Source organism: Cucumis melo, chromosome 2, assembly GCF_025177605.1.
Source record: "Cucumis melo cultivar AY chromosome 2, USDA_Cmelo_AY_1.0, whole genome shotgun sequence".
NCBI classification, from domain to species: domain Eukaryota; kingdom Viridiplantae; phylum Streptophyta; class Magnoliopsida; order Cucurbitales; family Cucurbitaceae; genus Cucumis; species Cucumis melo.
In genome coordinates this window covers 3,336,939-3,355,902 of record NC_066858.1, presented here as the reverse complement: position 1 = coordinate 3,355,902, position 18,964 = coordinate 3,336,939, and the positions used below count along the sequence as shown (strand labels likewise).

The 18,964-nt window shown below is 34.9% G+C and overlaps 3 protein-coding genes across 21 annotated transcripts; 1 reads left to right on the top strand and 2 right to left on the bottom strand.

The window, feature by feature from the left end:
- The first annotated feature begins 596 nt into the window (after nt 1-596).
- On the top strand, nt 597-4,916 carry LOC103492454 (ABSCISIC ACID-INSENSITIVE 5-like protein 2). 17 transcript variants are annotated; one of them, XM_051080487.1, is made up of 5 exons: nt 608-756; nt 1,348-1,644; nt 2,159-2,854; nt 2,948-3,019; nt 4,602-4,916. In XM_051080487.1, the coding sequence occupies exons 3-5, from the start codon at nt 2,195-2,197 to the stop codon at nt 4,680-4,682; spliced, it is 813 nt and encodes a 270-aa protein (XP_050936444.1). In that variant the 5' UTR covers nt 608-756; nt 1,348-1,644; nt 2,159-2,194; the 3' UTR covers nt 4,683-4,916.
- Nucleotides 4,917-6,966: 2,050 nt separating this feature from the next.
- On the bottom strand, nt 6,967-10,162 carry LOC103492453 (protein GAMETE CELL DEFECTIVE 1, mitochondrial). The gene is made up of 3 exons (XM_008452828.3): nt 9,420-10,162; nt 8,371-8,560; nt 6,967-7,480 (listed from the first exon to the last, which is right to left on the bottom strand). The coding sequence occupies exons 1-3, from the start codon at nt 10,028-10,030 to the stop codon at nt 7,274-7,276; spliced, it is 1,008 nt and encodes a 335-aa protein (XP_008451050.1). The 5' UTR covers nt 10,031-10,162; the 3' UTR covers nt 6,967-7,273.
- An 801-nt stretch (nt 10,163-10,963) lies between these two features.
- On the bottom strand, nt 10,964-18,244 carry LOC103492452 (uncharacterized). 3 transcript variants are annotated; one of them, XM_051081432.1, is made up of 14 exons: nt 18,035-18,132; nt 17,842-17,888; nt 17,620-17,697; nt 17,263-17,355; nt 15,062-15,142; nt 14,761-14,980; nt 14,627-14,685; nt 14,256-14,305; nt 14,058-14,145; nt 13,706-13,966; nt 13,506-13,598; nt 11,714-11,818; nt 11,435-11,551; nt 10,964-11,332 (listed from the first exon to the last, which is right to left on the bottom strand). In XM_051081432.1, exons 4-14 carry the CDS (start codon nt 17,263-17,265, stop codon nt 11,261-11,263), a joined length of 1,149 nt encoding a protein of 382 aa, XP_050937389.1. In that variant the 5' UTR covers nt 17,266-17,355; nt 17,620-17,697; nt 17,842-17,888; nt 18,035-18,132; the 3' UTR covers nt 10,964-11,260. The 3 variants fall into 3 exon arrangements, with proteins under 3 accessions (XP_050937389.1, XP_008451049.1, XP_050937390.1); XM_008452827.3 differs by lacking the exon at nt 17,263-17,355 and having other exon boundaries at nt 17,793-17,888; nt 18,035-18,244; XM_051081433.1 differs by lacking the exons at nt 17,842-17,888; nt 18,035-18,132 and adding an exon at nt 17,793-17,839.
- Between the last annotated feature and the right edge of the window lie 720 nt (nt 18,245-18,964).

Genomic DNA, 18,964 nt, shown 5'->3' with positions numbered 1-18,964 from the left:
ATGTTATTGTAAAATCACTTACAGAGGGAAATGTCAATGTTAATATCACAATCAAACTCCCTTTAATATATTGTATAACTCAAACTAAAACAAATCTACTCCAAACAAATCTAACCAACTATACTTACATCTTTTAGGAAAACTTTATAAATCAATGGTATTGTGATTGATTACTTTTGATGTTGTTTACTTATGTTTTTCATTCGTATTAACATGAGACATATTTCCAAATTTGTAATTAAATAATGCAAATTAATTAACAAGTGGAGGAGGATCAATCCAATTATAACAAAAATCATATCATATTATTACCATCATCATTACAGTTAAGATTGTTGTTATCGTTTCAAAAATTAAGAATTTTACCACTTTTAATGTTTCTATTTATCGTAATCGTTTAATATTCATGGGCGAAGGTAACAACAATAATAAATTTTTTTAAAAAAAATTGTAATTTTAAGTAAATAAGATTGAAATTCATTCAATTATATTTGGGACTACAATCCCCTATGGATTGGACTATGGATCAAATTTGGTTACAATTATACCCATTTTAATTGAGGATCGATAAAGGTGGCCTTAAATTCATAATCCATTAATAATTCGTCTCAAAGTGGCTGCACCCAAAAGAAAAAAAACATAACTTTCCATTCAATTGGAGCAGCCGTAATCGGTAAGAACAAACGAGATCCCAAAAAAGCAAGAAGAAAATCGAAAATCGGAATACCAAAAGTGATCAAAAGCGACAAGAATCAAGTGGGTTCTCTTTCTCTTCACCTTCGTGCGTCTCATAAATTTTCCTTCCCTGATTAAGAAAATACGTGTGTGACAAATCAGGAAAATTTCAAGCAAAATTCATTTCAATTTTCACACCCCTCATTTTCTTCCTTCCACTTGTCCTCTTAGATCCGATCTATTCATCTTCTCACTGCCACTGGTGCCTACTTCTAATCGGTTTCTTCCCATATTCTTCTTCTTTTTTTCCTCTTTCTTCATGGGTTTTTTTTTTCTTTTTCATGTTATTGGTTTTTTTTTTCTAAGAATTTCCACTGCTGTACTGCTGAAAAGCAATTGGGTTTTTGTGTTTATGGTTGTTTGTATTGATTCGTGGTGTTTCTGATGAATTGGGAAATCAAGAGGCTGGCTTGGTTTTGTAGAGTCGTATTGGATGAGCAATGATATACAATATTGAATTTTTGTGTGAATTTATGTTTGATTTGAAGGAAATTGAAATCTTACGTTCATTGTTGTGAATGGGTCTTCGTATTTTGAACATCTTAAGTCTAAAGGGTGGGTGCTTAAATTAGTTTTAATTTGAATTCTGAAATATATGCTGTTTATCTTTAGGACCTTTGGGCTTGTGCTGCTGGTAGTAAAGGTTGCGGTTCAATGTTTGAGGAGGTGCTCTTGAATCCTCCTTTTCGTGACAAGGAAGGTTCTTTGATAGTTGTGTTGTTTTGACCCTTTACAGGGCATTTGGCTTGAGAAAAATAGTATAGTAGGTAGACGATGTTTGGGATGTGATTAAGTTTAACTCATCCCTGTGGGTGTTTGTTAATACTGTTTTTCAAACTTACATGATTAATATGATCCAGGAGTGTTGGTTGCTCGATCAGGGAGTTCTTCCTCATTTTTCCTTTTAAGGTAAAGGGCCACTTTCTTGGGAAAACCGGGGGTGCTTCTTGTCATAGGTTTTATGGATAGAGAGAGAAATAAATAATAATGGAATGTTTAGAGGGTTGGAGAGGGACCTAGTGATGTGCGGTCCTTGGTAAAGTTCTATGTCTTCCTCAATTTCGGAGACCTGTTGTAAATACTCTTTGAGTAACGTTTTAGTTGGACCCCTTTTTTTAGAGTTTTTTAGGGCATGGTCTTTTGTACACCCTTGTATTCTTTCATTTTTTATCGATGAATGTTATTTCTATGGAAAAAAATACTACATGGTTAATATGATTCTTTTGGATTGAAGCCACTCTCTATAATTGGGCGTGAGAGTTGTTTTTTTTTTTTTTTTTTGTTAGCTCTTGTATCCTTTGATCCATATCGTTGAATATTTAGTTTCTTATAAAAAGAAGAAAACATCAAACTATGCCTGGTTGATAAGTGTTGTGTGTAATTAAAGAACTAAGACTTAAAATTTGATTCTCATGAATGATAGATCAAACCTTAAGGTTGGTTTTTGAAAGCGTTGTGGATGGGGATTCAGACGATGGGTTCTCAATTGAACGGCCAACAATCTCATTTACACCCTGCCTCACTGCCAAGGCAAAACTCATGGTACGGTCTTACTCTTGATGAGGTTAAAAACCAGTTAGGTGGAATGGGAAAGCCATTAGGCAGCATGAACCTTGATGAGCTTCTTCATAACATCTGGACAGCTGAAGCCAACCAATCCATGGGAATGGAGAGTGAGAGTTCCTCTTCAATACATTCTCTCCAACGTCAGGCCAGTTTCTCACTGGCCAGAGCATTGAGTGGGAAGACTGTTGATCACGTGTGGAAGGAGATTCAAGAAGGGCAGAAGAAAAAAAATCGTGCAGATTTGAAAAGTCAGAATAGTGAGACTACACTTGGTGCTGTGACTTTAGAGGATTTCTTGATACAAGCTGGGATCTATGCCGAGGCTTCTCCAAGTCCCTTGGATGCCATTGATACTATGACATTGGAAGAGAAGAACTTTTCACTGGAAATGGGCTTGTTGTCATCATCCCTTTCACTAGGCACACTGTCAGATACAACGATACCAAAACGGAGAAGGGATCCCTCAGACACACTTGAGAAGACTATGGAGCGGAGGCTAAAGAGAAAAATCAAGAATAGGGAGTCTGCTGCTCGTTCTCGAGCGAGAAAACAGGTCATTACTTAGCAAACCTTTCCTCTGGAGGATTATTTCTCATGTTTCTCTATTCTGTTAATCTCTATAGCTAATCTAGTGATTCAAACGTAGGCCTATCAAAATGAACTGGTGAACAAGGTCTCACGCCTTGAAGAAGAGAATTTAAAGCTCAAGAGAGAGAAGGTGATGATTTTTTCACAAGTGAATTGTTGTGTGAGCATTCATCCATAGCTTTGCTTGATTTAATAACTTTTAACTTTCAATGGAACGTGAAACGTCTATGATCGGATTTTTTAGTTCACAAAACCATGGAATACATAGTTTGTGATGTTTTTGCCTATATGCATTCTCAATATTAGCATGCTCCCAATCTATGTCTGGTGATCAAACATGACTCATTGTGAGAACAAGTTTGTGCTTGTCTGTCTTAGCCTACATGTATTGCTCAAGTCAATATCTATTTGTTATCATCCTATTGACTTTCTTAGAGTTGAGATGCTAATTTGAAGAGGGAGATTCATATAATTATCACTAGGCCAAAAGAAAAATCCCTTGAGTCAGCTTATAAATTGGTGGTCTCCTATATCGATTATGTTCACAAATTAGAACTGACAATGGGAGGATAACAATAGTTTTCCTTCTCACAATTCTGAGCTATCAAGGTCCCACTATAATAAAGGATTTAAGTTGCCACCTATTCTTGAAAAGAGAGAACCGGGGATCATTGGGATAGCACTGGTGTTTGTTAGAACTTGGGTTTAGAAGGAATATTGATGAAGTTGAACTTTGAAAAAGGTGCTCTCCTTAAGTTCTTCTGATTGATGGTTATACTTATAGTCTCAATGGTAAGACCGATGGCAGATTGTGGAATGTAGATTTCCAGGGAACTCTCTTTTCTTCTTTGCTTGAGCATTTGACTAGAGAATGCATGGTCTCTGTAAAGCCATCTCCTTGCAAATTCTCTTTGGACTCTTCTCCTTGTTGACTGTAAATATTGGATAGAATCCAAAAGACCTTTAATTCGGACACCTCTTCCTCTTACTACTTTGGGACAACTTCCTTACCCTTTTATCTGTTAGGGTTCCACCTAACAATTATCAATATCGAAATATAAAGTGTGAAGAACTACCAAATAAACCAAGTATGAGGCACTTGGAACCTCCCCTTTGAGTATGCTAACTCAAGCCTTAAATCACTCAACAGTTGCTTCCCTTCCCTAAGCTCCCTCTATCTGTTCATAACCAAATAGACCAACTCCCTAGCTCAGTACCCGTTTGCCCTTACTAATGTCATACTAATATCCCTAGTTAACGGCGACATAATAAAAATCAGGCGTAGTTACAACTTTTTAAAATCTAGAAACTAAGCAGGATAATGTGCTAAAAATAAAACAGTAGTCACGTTTATGGTGTATGAATGCAATTCAATATCATATGCGAAAAGAGGATCTGTTCTTAGTTTTCAATTCGGTCTGTTTCGGTTTAGTTTGCTTAGATGAAATGTAAGTGTATTTTTTCTTGTTTGCAAATTTTCTTGATTGATGAACTAGATGCACATTTGTTGTTTGACCGCTATATATAAAATATTTGTTCCATGTATAGTTTTGAATTGTTCTTGTCTAGTTTTCTTCTTCTTCTTCTTCTTCTTTTTTCTTTTTTTAATTTCGAATGATCCTTCTACCTAGTTTTCTCTCTCTTACCTTCTCAGTGAGCTAAAATGCTTCTGTTCTTCCAACCACTGACCCTTGTTTTGTCTAACCAAGCAGGAATTCGACAACATGATGCAGAGCAAACCAATCTCGGAACCGAAGTATCAGCTGCGTAGAACTAGTTCAGCTTCCTTCTAAGCTACATCTTTAGTACAAAAGGTATTGGTTTAGGTCTAATGGGAGAACGTTGGATGGAGTATATAGAGCTTCAGCTGAATCTGTGTGGGTACAATGCTGAATAGTGTTTGGTTTACATGTACAGTACTTAATGATGCATATCTTATTTTCAATTATAGAGCAGCAAAAGTGCAACGTTTATAATGTCAAGCAATTCCCATTCCCATATAAAACTAAACCATCTTTTTTAGGTTATGTGCAAGTTTAGCTATTAAATTTAGTGATTCTTGGCATTGATGTGCTCTAATTGTGTGTATTAACTCTAGGAAGCATAACCCATTTCTACAATTGGTTAAGGTATATGTTCTTCAACGATTGGTCAAGATTTTGAAATTATGTAACTTACTGAATTAATTTTACCTTTGGGATGGGGAATGCCCCGCCGCGTTGCCATCCCTAAATGGACAACCATCGTAACTTAAATTATAGAAAATATCCTCCTCTTTGAGTTTTAAAAGTTTTATTAATATTCCTAAAGTGCCCAAATTTATTTAATAGTTCTTATTCCATTATTTGATACTTATTTATCTAAAATAAATAAATAAATAAGGTATATGAACTATAACAAATAAAATACTAAGGGTGCGTTTGGGGGAGGGAAAGAGTTAGGGGGGAAAAGGATTATAATAATCCTGGGATTATGATAATCCTAGTGTTATGATAATATGTGTTTGGGGGAAAGAATATAAAAGGTAGTATTATAATAGTATGTGTTTGGAGGAGAGATTATGATAGTAGTGTTATAGTAATATGTGTTTGGGGGAAGGATTATGATTGTAGTAATTTAAAAAATAATAATAGAATTTAGATTGGGTTATTTAGGTAGGGTAATGTAGGGTTGTAAGAAAGTAAAAATAGGATAAGATAGGGTTATTTAGGGATTAGGATTATTTATTATATTCCTTGGGCCAAACACGGTTTGGCACAATTTCCTAATCCTTTTCCCTCTAAAACCCCACCCCAAACACGCCCTAAATGATTTTAAGACTAAAATGCTTCTACGAAGTTTTGCTTGTTAATAGCCAAATACATTTATATTCGACTATTTATCGTTTTAGTATATTTTTAGAGGAGGTTTTTATATTGAAACTTAAAAAGTTTTATGTTTAGATGTTAAGAAAACTCAAATTTGGACAATTAAGAGAAATATGAAAGTATCTTGAAAAAACGAGGATGCCTATGTAATTGTTTTAAAATCGGTTTTATTTGAAGTTAAAAAACCTTCAGACAAATTGATTATAATATTAACGATAGACTCATTCTTTTTTATTTTAAAGTTATTTTTGTCGTTACAAAAATGAAATGAACGGTTTTTATTCAAATACCAATTACAAAAGGTTTAAACCTTCATTAAGTTAGAAATATTTTTTGAACTTTTGAAAATTTAAAGATATTTTCGAAATCAAATCTTAGGTAAGGGTATTTTTTGAAAGTTTAAAGGTTTCTTTTTTAATTTTTGAAACTTTATATTTTTACGGGGTAAAGTCCAAAAGCATTTTTTCATAATTTAGCCTAAATTAAACTCATTTATATATAACTATTAATTATTTAAATTGGGAATACCATTATGATAGTTAAATATGAAACTTATGTTTCGATATGTAACGTTCACATAGTTTATTCACTTTATGATAAGGATACAAATCTCATAAAGCTACCATTTATGCAATTCTGATTTTATTATTTTCCAAATTTCAATTTGCTTTCCAGTTTTCATTTCATAAACATAAATAAAAAGAATTGACTTTTTTTGTAATCACAATTGCTTTAAAAAACTCAGCAAAGTACCAGAAAAAGAACACTGGAGACAGATAATTCCAAATAATTCATATTTAAAAAGTTCTAATTTCTAACTATTTCTCTCATTTTTTAAATATAAAATTTAAGAGAAGATCAACAAGAAACTATTGCAGGTTTTTCATATTTAGAGTCTACAAATTAAAGACATCAACAGAAAAACTAAAATAATTACTAAACAAATTCCTGTTTTGCTATTAACAATAGTATATATACTTTTTTAAAAAAATAAAACCCCTATGTTCATATGAAAACAGGCAGTAGAAAGACTTGACTTGGCTAAGTGCTATTGGCATGACTTTTGTATCTAATAATCCCCGCATGTTATACTAAAAAAAGAAAAAGAAATAACATTTTAACCTAACATTTTAGTATAGAAAATAAAATAAAAATGACTCCTACGAACTAACGTCATAAGATTATAAATCACTTGCCAGGTTAAGACTCATTTTTCTTCTATGAACCAAGTGCAAAACTTTCATTTTTGCTTCATGACATTCTAGTTTCTAGGCAGGCAAACTCATATTAGAATCGTTACTTACAAACATCAATATGACCAACATAACATTGTACTTTTTCTTTTTTAGTACAAGCTGTGAATTGGAGGGTTTGAACCTGACACTTCTTGTCCTCAGTTAAGTATAGGTGTCGGTTGAGCAAAGTTCTTATTGACAAGATAAGATTGGACTTGGAGGCTCTTCTAATGGTTGCAAATTTTGTCAAGTCACATATGGTCCAATAAGTAGCTTGCCTAGTTAACTCCTCCTCAAGGGTTTGAGAGAAGGGGAGGCTACAACTTTTTCCTCCTTGAAGGGTTGGGTTGAAGAATCAGAAAGATTAGGCAACCTTGAAACGCTGCCTTTTCCTTTCTTGGCATTTGGCCCAAATTCCTCTATCATGTATTTCCATCCATCGATTGGTCTCCGACGACTAAATATATGGCTCTTGATGAAACTAGCAATCTGCATATGAAACCAAGGAACTCGGTAATGGGTACATTCAAGAGAGAGAGTTTCATAAAATGAAAAGAAAATCCGAAGCAATGTGTTCAAAATCAGTGGAATTTCATGCTAGATTGTTCCTTTGAAGAAGCAACAGTGCAGAGAAAAAACATAGAGGGGGTGTCGTGAACTTCAAATGAACGAGATGGTATGCTTGATTAATGAATGTTTTAAGATTGTAACATCAAATCTTCAACCATTCATTAATCATTTTCTATTGTAAACAACGCAATAACACTAGTCCTGTTATCGAAGAACCGGTTACAGTTTTCTTCCATGATTTTTCTAGTTTAGTAACTTTTCATCGCTTTCTATGTGAATTGGTTTGAATTTGACAGCCGCAAACCAGAAAGTCAGAAAAGTTAGAGTTCTGAACTCCATGTTATATGCATACTAGACGTCTGGATTTAGTTGGCATGATAACATGAGCGATTAATTATTCTATCAGCAAATAACTGTGCTATAATTTAGTTATTATATGAGAAGAAGCCAAAGAGTTTTGTGATTATATGCATTTCAAGTCTAGTAATCTAGCTTAAGAGAATGATCTTCAAGAAAGTTATTGAGGGTGAGGCATCCAACCTCTTGGTCAATGATATACGTCTTAACCAATTGAGCTACAGTAAGTTGACTTAAATGTTCGTATTGTTTCTCATCCACTTAGAATTCTTTGCTTCGTTCGTGTGATTACTCAAAATTTCTTTTAAATTCCTTTGGTGTTTTAGATGTACTCTTCCCTTGTATATTTCATCTTTCTAATAACATGTTCAGTCTCTCATCAGAAGAAATATGTCAAAATTCCTTTCAAGAAAACGTGGTAACAATAGCGAAACAAGCAAATCGTAATGCACCTGAAATTTGTTGTATGCAATACGACGATCAAACTCCTGCAGGAGAATGTCTTCTTCTCTTTGTGTCATCTCCCATACATTTCCATCATGACCTTTGGATAATGTTTCCCATCCATCAGGTTTATTTCTGAACTCCTTAGAACTTGGAACTTTTGAATGGTTTAAATCATCATTGACCGATTCAAAAATCCTACAACCATAGCATAGCAGTTCAGATTTGTTGTGCTTGGAGAGAACAAAAAAAAAAAAAAAAGAAAAAAAAAGAAAAAAAAAATCTCAAGGCAGTGACTTGCATACGTATTTTCCTTATTGTGTTTCTTTTTCATATGGACAGGTTTTGAGTGGCCACTCCTTAAATTATGTTCAAGACCGGACCATTAATCTCTGGCTGGCATAGCATACCCAAGCGCAAAGCCAAATCTTGATGACAAGGGTTTTAAATTGTTAAGTATCTTTTAGGCCTGAGTTTTGTTAGAATGCTTTGAATATGTTATATGACACTCCAAACAACTAATTTATATTCAAATTTACGTTACTTACAATTTGGTCTAGAGTACTGATCAAAGCGCTCTTGAGTCAGTAATATGATATTTTCTTACTAATAGTAAGTTGCTCCCTTATTTTTTCGTTAGTGAACCACCTGATCTCTTTGTTGATTTCTCTACTCTATTCATTTTTCAGTTTTCTTTGTTTGTTGTTTTCCTAACATTGTCGTTAGCTTTAATACCACATTTACCTCGCCACGGGCATAGGCCACGTTTTTATAATTATCTGTTGGGTCTTATTCTTTTAGATTGGAGTCCTTTTTATAAGATATAGTCGGGACTCGTGCTATTTTGTAAACCCTAGAATATTCATTGTGGTAAATAAAACTTTGGTTTTCCATTAAAACAATGCTAGAAATTCAGGTATCTTGCAACATTCCAAACCCTACTTCCTCAATCCAATCAACAAAACATCTACACTAGATAATATGATCAGCAGAAAAAAAAACCACAAACATCAGGCTTAAACCATTTGCACTTGACAAGAGAGAAAGAATAACTCACTCAGAGCAGCTATCCATCAATCTTTCAATGTCATCCCCACTGCCGGCAACGGAATCCCCCAACCTAGCCTCCTCTTGCTTCTCAATCTCCTTCATCCACAAATTAGCATGAACCCTCTGTTTCTGCAATCTGTAATCTTTCTTTATGTTCTCCAAGCTATAAAGCGACCCACCGCCGCCGCCGCCGCCATCACCTCCCTCCTCTTCCTGATTCACTCCTTGTTTCTGCTTTTGAGAAGCCTTTCGCCTTTCATCCCAATTCTCATTCATATCTTCAACAAACGCTTTGGTGTCTGCATCAACTTCCGACGGAAACACAACCGCAGTGTTTCCAGACGGGAAGTTCACATCACTCTCCCATGGCGCTTTGTTCTTTGGTGAAAGGTCTTCAGGAAGCCAAGCGGATTCCCAAGTATCGTTCCATTCATCGTTGCCGTTGCTAAACTTGCCGACTCCGGAGGAAGAGGAGGAAGAAGAAGAAGATCTGGTGGTAAAGGATCTGGCATGGAGAAAGGAAGAACCGAAATGGGGTTGTTTGATTCTGCGAAACAGTTGAAGAATTTGATTGTTGTTTGTTGGAGAAAGAAGTTGAATGCGATTAAGGGTATTCATGGGGTGAGGAACAAATGAAAGTGGAGATGAAGGGATTTAAGGGTTTAAGAGTGTGCCAATAAAACCATAGCTGTTTTTTATTGCAATGTTGATTTTGGATAAACTTCCCCAAAAAATTCATTTTGTTTCTAAGAAAATTTTAAAATGTTGGATGAAAATTGAGACCGCAATCGTTAATTTTGCAATAACATCAACTATGATGTTATAGCAATTCAGATCCTAATTTTCATTTTCATTTGTGTTTTTGAAATGTTTATGAAATATTAAAGATAAGAACAAGAATATTTTCAGATATCGGGTAAAAGCTTAACATATATTCTTCATGACTCTCTCCTTAGAACTACCGTTTTATATTGTTTTGCATTTGTATAACTTATTAGATAAAAAAATTAATAATTTAGAAACCTATTAATATTGTAATTTAACCTAAAATAATCTTGTGAGAAAAATGTATAAGAAATTAAATTATAGCGAAAAAATATTTCAATTTTAGTCCTCCTCCAATCAAGAAATTTAAATGCAACCTAGATTGTATTGGATGAAATTTTATTTATTGGTATGTGACAAATTTTCTAAAATTCTTTTTACTATCTCTATGAAAGGAGATGGCATGGATTAAGTAAAGCTTCATTAGAAAAAAAAACATTAATATGATAGCTAGAAGAATTGTAATAAGAGTACCAAAGTATTATAAAAAGTAGAATTTAATGGATACTAAATAATAAAAAGGCTGAGAATTTAGAAGTTAAAAGTAAGAAATGGACAAATCAAACCGATTAAGTAAAGGAACACCACAAGATTTTTTTTAAGGATTTGCGGTTTTTTAAGCATGTGTGTTTGGAGAGTGTTCGACAAATACCTCATTTTTATCAAGTCAATCTAGACATATCATTAGGACGGGAGGAACATAGTTCATAAGAATGGAAACTGAACTAAGCAATTGAAAACATAAATACTTAGACTAAGTAAAAAGCTGTCTAATGTAAATCAAATATGAACTACAAATGGAATTAAATCAAGAAGAATACAAGAAAATGATACGAGAAAAAGCCGACAGGAAAAAAAAGAACACATTTGTGATTATTTGATTTCAATCACTGCTCCCTTAAGGGGATAATAACTCTCACTACCTTCCAACAAAACTTTCATCTAACTCATTTTCATATTAATTCACACTTATTTTTCTTCAAAACAAATCTCATTTTCAAGGCAAAATGTCTCTTACTAACTTCATTTTTCTTTTCTAGCCAAGGCCTCTCCTTTGTACTCACAAGCAGCAGTCACCACAAAACCTGCTCCTACCTGGAAGGAAAATCGAAGTAATGTTAAGGAGGTGACAAGAGAGGGAACGGGTCAATAGCGCCCCGAGGGTGAGAGTGTGTGGATATGATTGTGGATAATTACTTGACAATCTCTAATAACAGCGCGCTCCTGAAGTTGTACATTGCTGCAGATAACCGAGCCTTGAATTGAACAACCGTCAGCAATGGTAACATGGTCCATGACGACCGAATTAGCGATCTGTATTGACAAGGGTTGTAAAACTTATCGTTAACAAGATTCTTACATTACAACCTAAAACCAGATTATAAACTTTAGTTGTATGGAAAGTAGAAGACCAAATGGTAAGGACGAACAAATTCTTAATTTTATCCCAAATTAATAAATTGATTCTGTCATTACCTTCACATTGGATCCTATCCGGCAATGGCGGCCTATTACTGACCGTTTCACGCTACATTTGTCACCCATCTGTGAACCTTCTCCCAACATGCAATGGGGTCCCACCTGAAACTCTCCAACTTAGTTCAAGGGAATGACTAATATAACAAAATTAAGTATAAAGTAAACAACATTCTGAAGTACAGACGTTTTATCGATTCGGGAATACCAAGAAAATTTCTCTATAAAAGATTCTCTTCTTTTTTCATGTTTCTTTTTGAATTTTTTTTGGATAAGAAACAAGTTTGTTGATTGAATGAAATATTGAAGGATATATGAGAGCTTCCCTTTTAAAGGGAATACACCAAATGTTTCCTCCCATAACTACCACAGAACAGCAGATAAAATGTTGACCCATAATTGCTTCTTGGTGGCTGCGAAGGGGTGATCAATAAGCAGCATATGAAGCCAATTCAGAGACCATGGACCAATTAAGGGCTTAAAATAATTTCTACCAAATATACGAGGAGGTGGGGCATTTGAAGAATAAGTGGATTGAGCAATTCGTTGCTATTTTGGCAAAGACAGCACTATGAAGGAGACAAATCCATGGACAGAAACGATCCATGGTGTTGTGGCAAGTTTTAGAGACCTCCAATAGTAAGAATTTGACTCTTTTGGGACGAGGTGACTTCATCTCCTTGTGATTGTGAACAAGTCTTTGTCCAAAGTGGATCTGCTGAAGGAGAGATAGCCAAATAGGTCTATAGTGACTTTGTAGAGAAACGACCATTTCCGTCAAGTTTCCATTGCCGTGTATCGCATCTGTTCGACAAAAGCAATATCGGTGACGAGGTGAGCAAAAACGGCCCATGCCCACTTGGTAATCTCCTCATCCTTTGAGATGTCTTGTAAAATTTAAGTTCAAGGGTTTTGGAGGAACTCTATAATTCTTAGAAGGGTTTAGGGGTTTTGAAAAGAAGTTTGGTTTCTTGTTAAGTTTGCTGTCTCTCTTTGGACATCTCTATCTAAGAAAGACGTCACTCTTTTGGATCGAAGCCTTTCTTGTTAGGTTATTTTAAGTTTTGTGTGACATGATTATAAGTTTTGTGCAGGCTCATGTTACCAATGATTTTAAGTTTTGTGTGGCCTCATATTCCTCCTTTGGGAAGCGACACGGTGACACACTCCTGTCTTATTAGTGCAGCCTCTGCCAAAAGAACAGTGTATCCATACGACATGTATTTTTTTACTGTCCTCTCTCTAGAGAGATATGGTTTAACTGGTTGGTTGTCTCCCTCATGATATACAAAGTTGGCTTCTTTTGCTGATACATTACCACCCTTTCAAAGCTGCAAAGGGGCATTTATGGTTAAGCATCATCGGAGCTGTTTTGTGGAAGATTTGGGGCAAAAGGAATTCAAGAATCTTCCAAGGAAAATATAAAACGATAAAGGACATTATGACAACCGTATTCATTTGGCTTTCTCTAGGTGTAATTGATATACCGGCTATACATAGTCATAGCTTTTCCTTTCTCATTGCTAATTGGATACATTTTCTGTATGCCCTTCGATTGTGGCCCTAATGCTCCATCGATATCTTTGGATATTTCATTCAATCAATGAAATCGTATCTTATCCGAAAAAATGTTACTATGACGGACATTTTATGCTCTTGTATAGGCATTACATTCATATTCTTAAAATGTTCTTTTAAGGAAGCTATGTCGGCATCCTTTTACTATACTATATGTGGCGCCAGTATCAACATTTGGAGTTGTAAACTAGAGATGAAAGTATTTATTACTCACGGTGGTTTTTGATCCGAGTTGTGCAGAAGGATGAATAATGTTATTTTGAGCAGAGAAAGAGTAACCTGAGAGATGGCTTGCCTCTCCAATAACCTTACAAAATTAAATCAAACTTCAGTCAAAGAAATATAATCAAGTCAAGAGAACTAACACAACACAAGAAGTGGTTAAGAGAATTTCAATCAATACAATAAACTTACATCCCGATTTATGTCGCTGTATGATTGAATTGAAAATAAGCGAGCACAATAGTTGCTACTAGGAGGAATATAAACGCAACATTTATGTGTTTTTCGAACAGGAATAGATCCATCAGCACCACACGCATAAAGATCATGGAAACTTGTAGCAGACGAATTAGAAAGAATCTGTGACAGCAATACTTGGATCTTATGGGAACCAACTTTCTCAATCCCATTTTCTTCTGTTCGGGGTGTTCCATTCAATAAAACTTCTGACCTCTACATTTATTTAAGAAATTAATCCAATTCAGTAAATTCAAATGCACTTGCTGTTGATACAATAGAATATGCTATGACATTACGAACTCACCAACTGGCTCCGCACAAGATAGGGCAACACATCTTGCCTAAGGCTACGGAAAGTATCTTTTTGATCAAGAACCTCTTGCAAAGCAGATCTGGGAGAGAATGCAAAGGAACATGTATGAGAATATATGCTTTTTCTTTTTCTTCTTTTTTGGGCAAAATGTTTGAAGCAGTAAACTAGAAGGACAATTAAATTGGGGACCTTTTGAACGCATACATATATGCATCCATGAGATCAGCTCGGATATCCATCTACATTAAACAAGATAAAGTAAAATTAAACCAGGAATAAGTTATATTCTTCCATTTAGAACTTGGATTCATAAAATGTGAAGAACAAATTTAAACCGTAAAAAATAAAAGAAATTCAACTGGATGAAATAATTGATAGATAGGTTCATACGGAAGCAAAGCAAATCAAGTGTTTCAAACTTTCACAAATGTGAAACCTCAAATTGTCTGCTGTGGTTTTGGTAAGATAACTTCAATCAAGTAAATTAGTAATCAACAGAAAGATAAATAAGTTATAGAGGTACAGCAAATAATTGTCAAACATATGATAGCGACCATTACCTGACCAACTGCACGGAGTATGCTTTTCTGAATTTTATAGTCTTTCTCAATTTCAGCACCTGGAAGGAAATAAAAATAACATAAAGCGGATGTATTGAGTAAAATTCTATGGAGATGCTCTGTCAAATGCTAACCAGTTGCTATGTATAGTAAAAATTGCTTGGTAGGATCAAGTCCAACAATGTTGTGGACTACTGCTTTTTTGGTCTTGTCTTTTCCACTAGCGGATCCAGACTCTGAAGATCCACTGACTGGAACAGAGCAGAGCATAGCGGTAACTACAGCACCATTCCGTCTATGTGTAGCTGCAACTGCACCAGGAGGAACATCAGAAACAAGATCACCACTCACAACCTGCAGAAAAGGATAGCAGTCGTGACTGTAAATAAACATAGAATTACAGATCATATGCTGTTTAAAGTTCTCAAGCCTAACCAATATATCATTTGCTGTTAAGTGGCGAGAGATGGCCCGAAGTGCACCAGCAGTTCCAACATCCTCAGGAACAGAAGTAACCTACAAATCACAAATTTAGAACTCATTGCACTATTTAAATTTTATCCTTGTAGCTGAAGGTAGTAACGGGGGTTGTCTCTTTTAGGAAATCATCATTCTGGAAAAAAAATTTGTGAAACCAGTACAGACTAGAAGAATATGTAAAGAGATTGGCAGTCTTTCTAGGTTACTAGTGTATAACCACCAACCCATTCCATTTTTTCTAATTCATAAAACAATTTAATAAAATGGAAAAGGAAAAATGAAAGGCCATGTAGAGCTGCAACATCAACATTAAAAACATGAAATTATGCACAAACATCAAATTGATCAAATCATTTCAGTTTTCAATAACTAAGAAAGCAAAATAAACTTGCACAATACTTCTACCGCACTTTAGCAACATACAAAATGAACATGATTGACCTCGTGGAACAACCACCTAACCCTAAACATTTGGTTACCACTTACCAAGGAAACTCTTGGAATGTAACATCCTAGGCAGATGTCCTCCGTGTTTAAACTCATTCCCTCTAACTCATTTTACATTTTCCCTAACCCCAAGGATCGCCAGGCATATCCATACTGGTTACCATACAACAAGAACATTTTTCATATTATGATACACTCTCTGCATAAACCACTTTCCCGATTAACTAGAAATACTGAAGCTACTCTATTCACAACTTTTTAGAAATTCCTAAAGGTCTCACATGTCCAATACCAGATCACAAGTTAACGATTATCATAAATACATTAAAAGAACTGCCCCCAAATTGCATTATTTAACCATGTTAAAATTTACAGTTACCCAACTCCAGATAACAAGGCTTCCCTCATATCTCCGGACAACAAGGCTTCCCTCATATCATTGCAATATGAATTGCTTCTTGATGAGGATAAGAAACCATGTGTGTGTCTCATGTTTCATCAAAAGAGTGTACAAGAGACTGCAACACACGATACACAGAAATTTCAAGTTGGTTTGAATACCGACGGGAGGGAATTATAAAAGAAGCTAGACAAAGAAGGCCACCTAGAGGGCAGAAAATAGGAGAAATTCAAATCAATATATTTTCATTTTCTTTCCTTGGAAATTCTTACAACTCCAATCAAGCTTGATTACCCAACAAGAAGGCATAATGGCGTGAACAACTGAGCATTTTTCTAGTTCCTTTGGGGTTGGGTGAAGAAGTGGTTGCCTTTTAGGGATGCTTCCTCTTTTTTTTTTTTTATCACTTAATGGGTAGGGTCTTAGCTACGGCTTTATTTTGGTGTAAATCAAATCACCCTTTTTCTTCTTACAGTCTGTCTTATTTAATCTCCAATCAGGGAGCTCTGTTGTAAATCACCTTTAGGTGTTTTTGAGCTTTCCCCTCTATTTCATCAATCAATGAAACTTTTTCTTATTATAAAAGGTAACAATGACATAAATGATCTGAGCTTTAGCCTTGCCTTTAAAACAACAATCTGAATCTATATAGACAATAGAAAATCTATTATGAGGAGAAGCATAGTTGAAGTTGAGAATTTGAAAGGCCTAGCACAATAATTTCCCAAACTATAAGGACTGATTACGGAAATGGGTAACTGTTTGATCTGACCAATGGTGTTTTGGCTTCTAAGCATAAAAAATAACAGCACACAAAGGACCTAACTTTCTTCTGTGCTTTTAAAATCTAAAGCCCTGCAATGTTAGACCACTATTGTGAAAATGGAGAAAGGATTTGCAAGTAAAATCCCTCGAAAGGTCTCTAGCTCTAGAATTGAGTCTGCCAACAAGAATCGCCATGAGAACCAAAGCACACAACCAAGTTGGCCAACCGTGAATCTTCCGCCTTTTTATTTTTCCTCCGAGGGTTAATTTTTCACAAGTTTTCAAATCCATGGAAAACATGTAACTGAATTCTTTTATGTTTTCCACAACAAACCAGTATCATGGTAACACAGATGGAGTTTCAAACCAGAGGCTAGGCACGCCTCAGAAGAAGTTGAAGTTCGACCATTAAATGCCCCTTCAACTAGAGACTTAGGATGTCGAATTCTTAGAAACTCTAATCTCAATAGATTATTGCCAGCAAGAAAGAAACTAAACATTCTTTGCCAAATCCTAGCATTTAATCCATAAATATTGACATTACCATCTTTTATTCGGTCACTGAATTCTGGAAGCATATGTCTCAAAAGCCTAAGGGTTCTAGCAAGGGGTTAGTCCATGAAGGGTGAGTCGGGACCTAAGATCAAGTCAAAAGGCATAGTTAAAGGATAACACGTGAATATATCATATACTAATCTATTCCGGGGGAATGCAAAGGTTAACGTTAAGCTATAAGGATCTTCATTTTTCCTAATTTTTTAAAAGGCACGCCCTAATTATCCTCTACTTTGAGAAAATGGGTGCAAAATGCAACCTCATATTCCAATTTTTCATCCAGCAATTCGATCAAACAAAACACTCGACCATCTCCATGGCCAAGTATGCAAAAACTGCTCAATACCTCTACACGTAGACGTTCCTCGTAAGCCCCTGATATCCAACTCCCTATCCGAAGAGCCACATCTTCACCTTCAGCAACCTTCATACACAGCAAAACACATAAAAATCAAAAACCCTATACTCCAAAAAGGAAAATGCAAGAGTACACATTCGAGTAATAAAAAAGAACCATACAACAATGATATCCTTAAGGTTACTGAGTTCTAAAAGCTCCAAGACGTACGAGAGGACCGGACGATTCGCCACCGGTAGTAGTGCTTTGGGAAGCTCCTGTAAGTAAAAACCCATTAGTCATATCGAGGAAAACATAAGAAAAATAGGAAATTTAAAAGTACAGATTAGTGGGTTGGTGAGAAAATTGAGATGAATGAAGGAGAATTATTGATGGATGAAGAAATGGTTAAGGGAGTTAAAACCTTAGAAACGAGAGGGACAAGATTCTTCGAAGTGCCGCCGGCTAACACTACCACCTGAAAATCCATGTAAGTAGATGGAGAGAGGTGAAGTGTTTGTGGGGAAGTTCTTCAGCTTCCGGCGAAATCGATTTCGCTCGACAATGGGAATTTCTTTCTCTTCTTCTCTTCGGTTTTTTTTTTTTTTTCCTCTTTTTCTGTTCTTGTTTTGGAGAAATAACTCTTCGTGTGGAAATTTGTAATATTAATAATAATAATAATAATAATAATAATACAAATTTGATTTGTTATTTCAATGTCTAAATATTTAATTGGAAAACTTATATCTAACAAAATATCAAACTTATAAATTTAACTATTTTTTAAATATTTTAAGTTTGTCAATCTTTTTTTCTTTCTCGCGATGAAATGTCTTTCTTCTGCGATTTCTTTATCTTCTTCTTCGGGCAATTTCTTTCATCCAATTTCTTTCATCGTTTTTGTTATTTTCTTGATTTCTTTCTATAATCTTTCTTATTTTTCAATTCTTTCGATCGTCTTTTTTCTTTTACTTTTTCTTCGCTCCGATTTCTTTCCATCGTCTTTATTCTTTTCTGATTTTGCGATTTCTTTCAATTGTCTTCTTTTCTTTTTCTATTTCATACCGTTCAATATTTGCATCCTCTTTCTTCTTTTCTGATTTTTTAGTCATTTAATTGAAAAATAGCGATTTCTTTCAATTGTCTTCTTTTCTTTTTCTATTTCATACCGTTCAATATTTGCATCCTCTTTCTTCTTTTCTGATTTTTTAGTCATTTAATTGAAAAATAAATTGTAGTCATATCTAACGACGATCGCAAATATATTATGGACGCGTTATTGACGGCGTAGTTGACGAAGTTTTTTTTAACGGTGGGCCTGTGTGTTCTTTCCATTTTTAAATTGTATGATTTA

Coding starts and splice junctions, on each gene's coding strand:
- LOC103492454 (XM_008452838.3), top strand. CDS start 2,195: ATGGGGATTCAGACGATGGGTTCTCAATTGAACGGCCAACAATCTCAT. Junction 2,855..2,947: donor GTTCTCGAGCGAGAAAACAG/GTCATTACTTAG, acceptor ATTCAAACGTAG/GCCTATCAAAATGAACTGGT. Junction 3,050..4,601: donor TTTCACAAGTGAATTGTTGT/GTGAGCATTCAT, acceptor CTAACCAAGCAG/GAATTCGACAACATGATGCA.
- LOC103492453 (XM_008452828.3), bottom strand. CDS start 10,030: ATGAATACCCTTAATCGCATTCAACTTCTTTCTCCAACAAACAACAAT. Junction 8,561..9,419: donor TTGATGGATAGCTGCTCTGA/GTGAGTTATTCT, acceptor CTATGGTTGTAG/GATTTTTGAATCGGTCAATG. Junction 7,481..8,370: donor TTGCATACAACAAATTTCAG/GTGCATTACGAT, acceptor TTTCATATGCAG/ATTGCTAGTTTCATCAAGAG.
- LOC103492452 (XM_008452827.3), bottom strand. CDS start 18,100: ATGGATTTTCAGGTGGTAGTGTTAGCCGGCGGCACTTCGAAGAATCTT. Junction 13,599..13,705: donor ACAGCGACATAAATCGGGAT/GTAAGTTTATTG, acceptor TAATTTTGTAAG/GTTATTGGAGAGGCAAGCCA. Junction 11,819..13,505: donor AACTCGGATCAAAAACCACC/GTGAGTAATAAA, acceptor GGAGAGTTTCAG/GTGGGACCCCATTGCATGTT.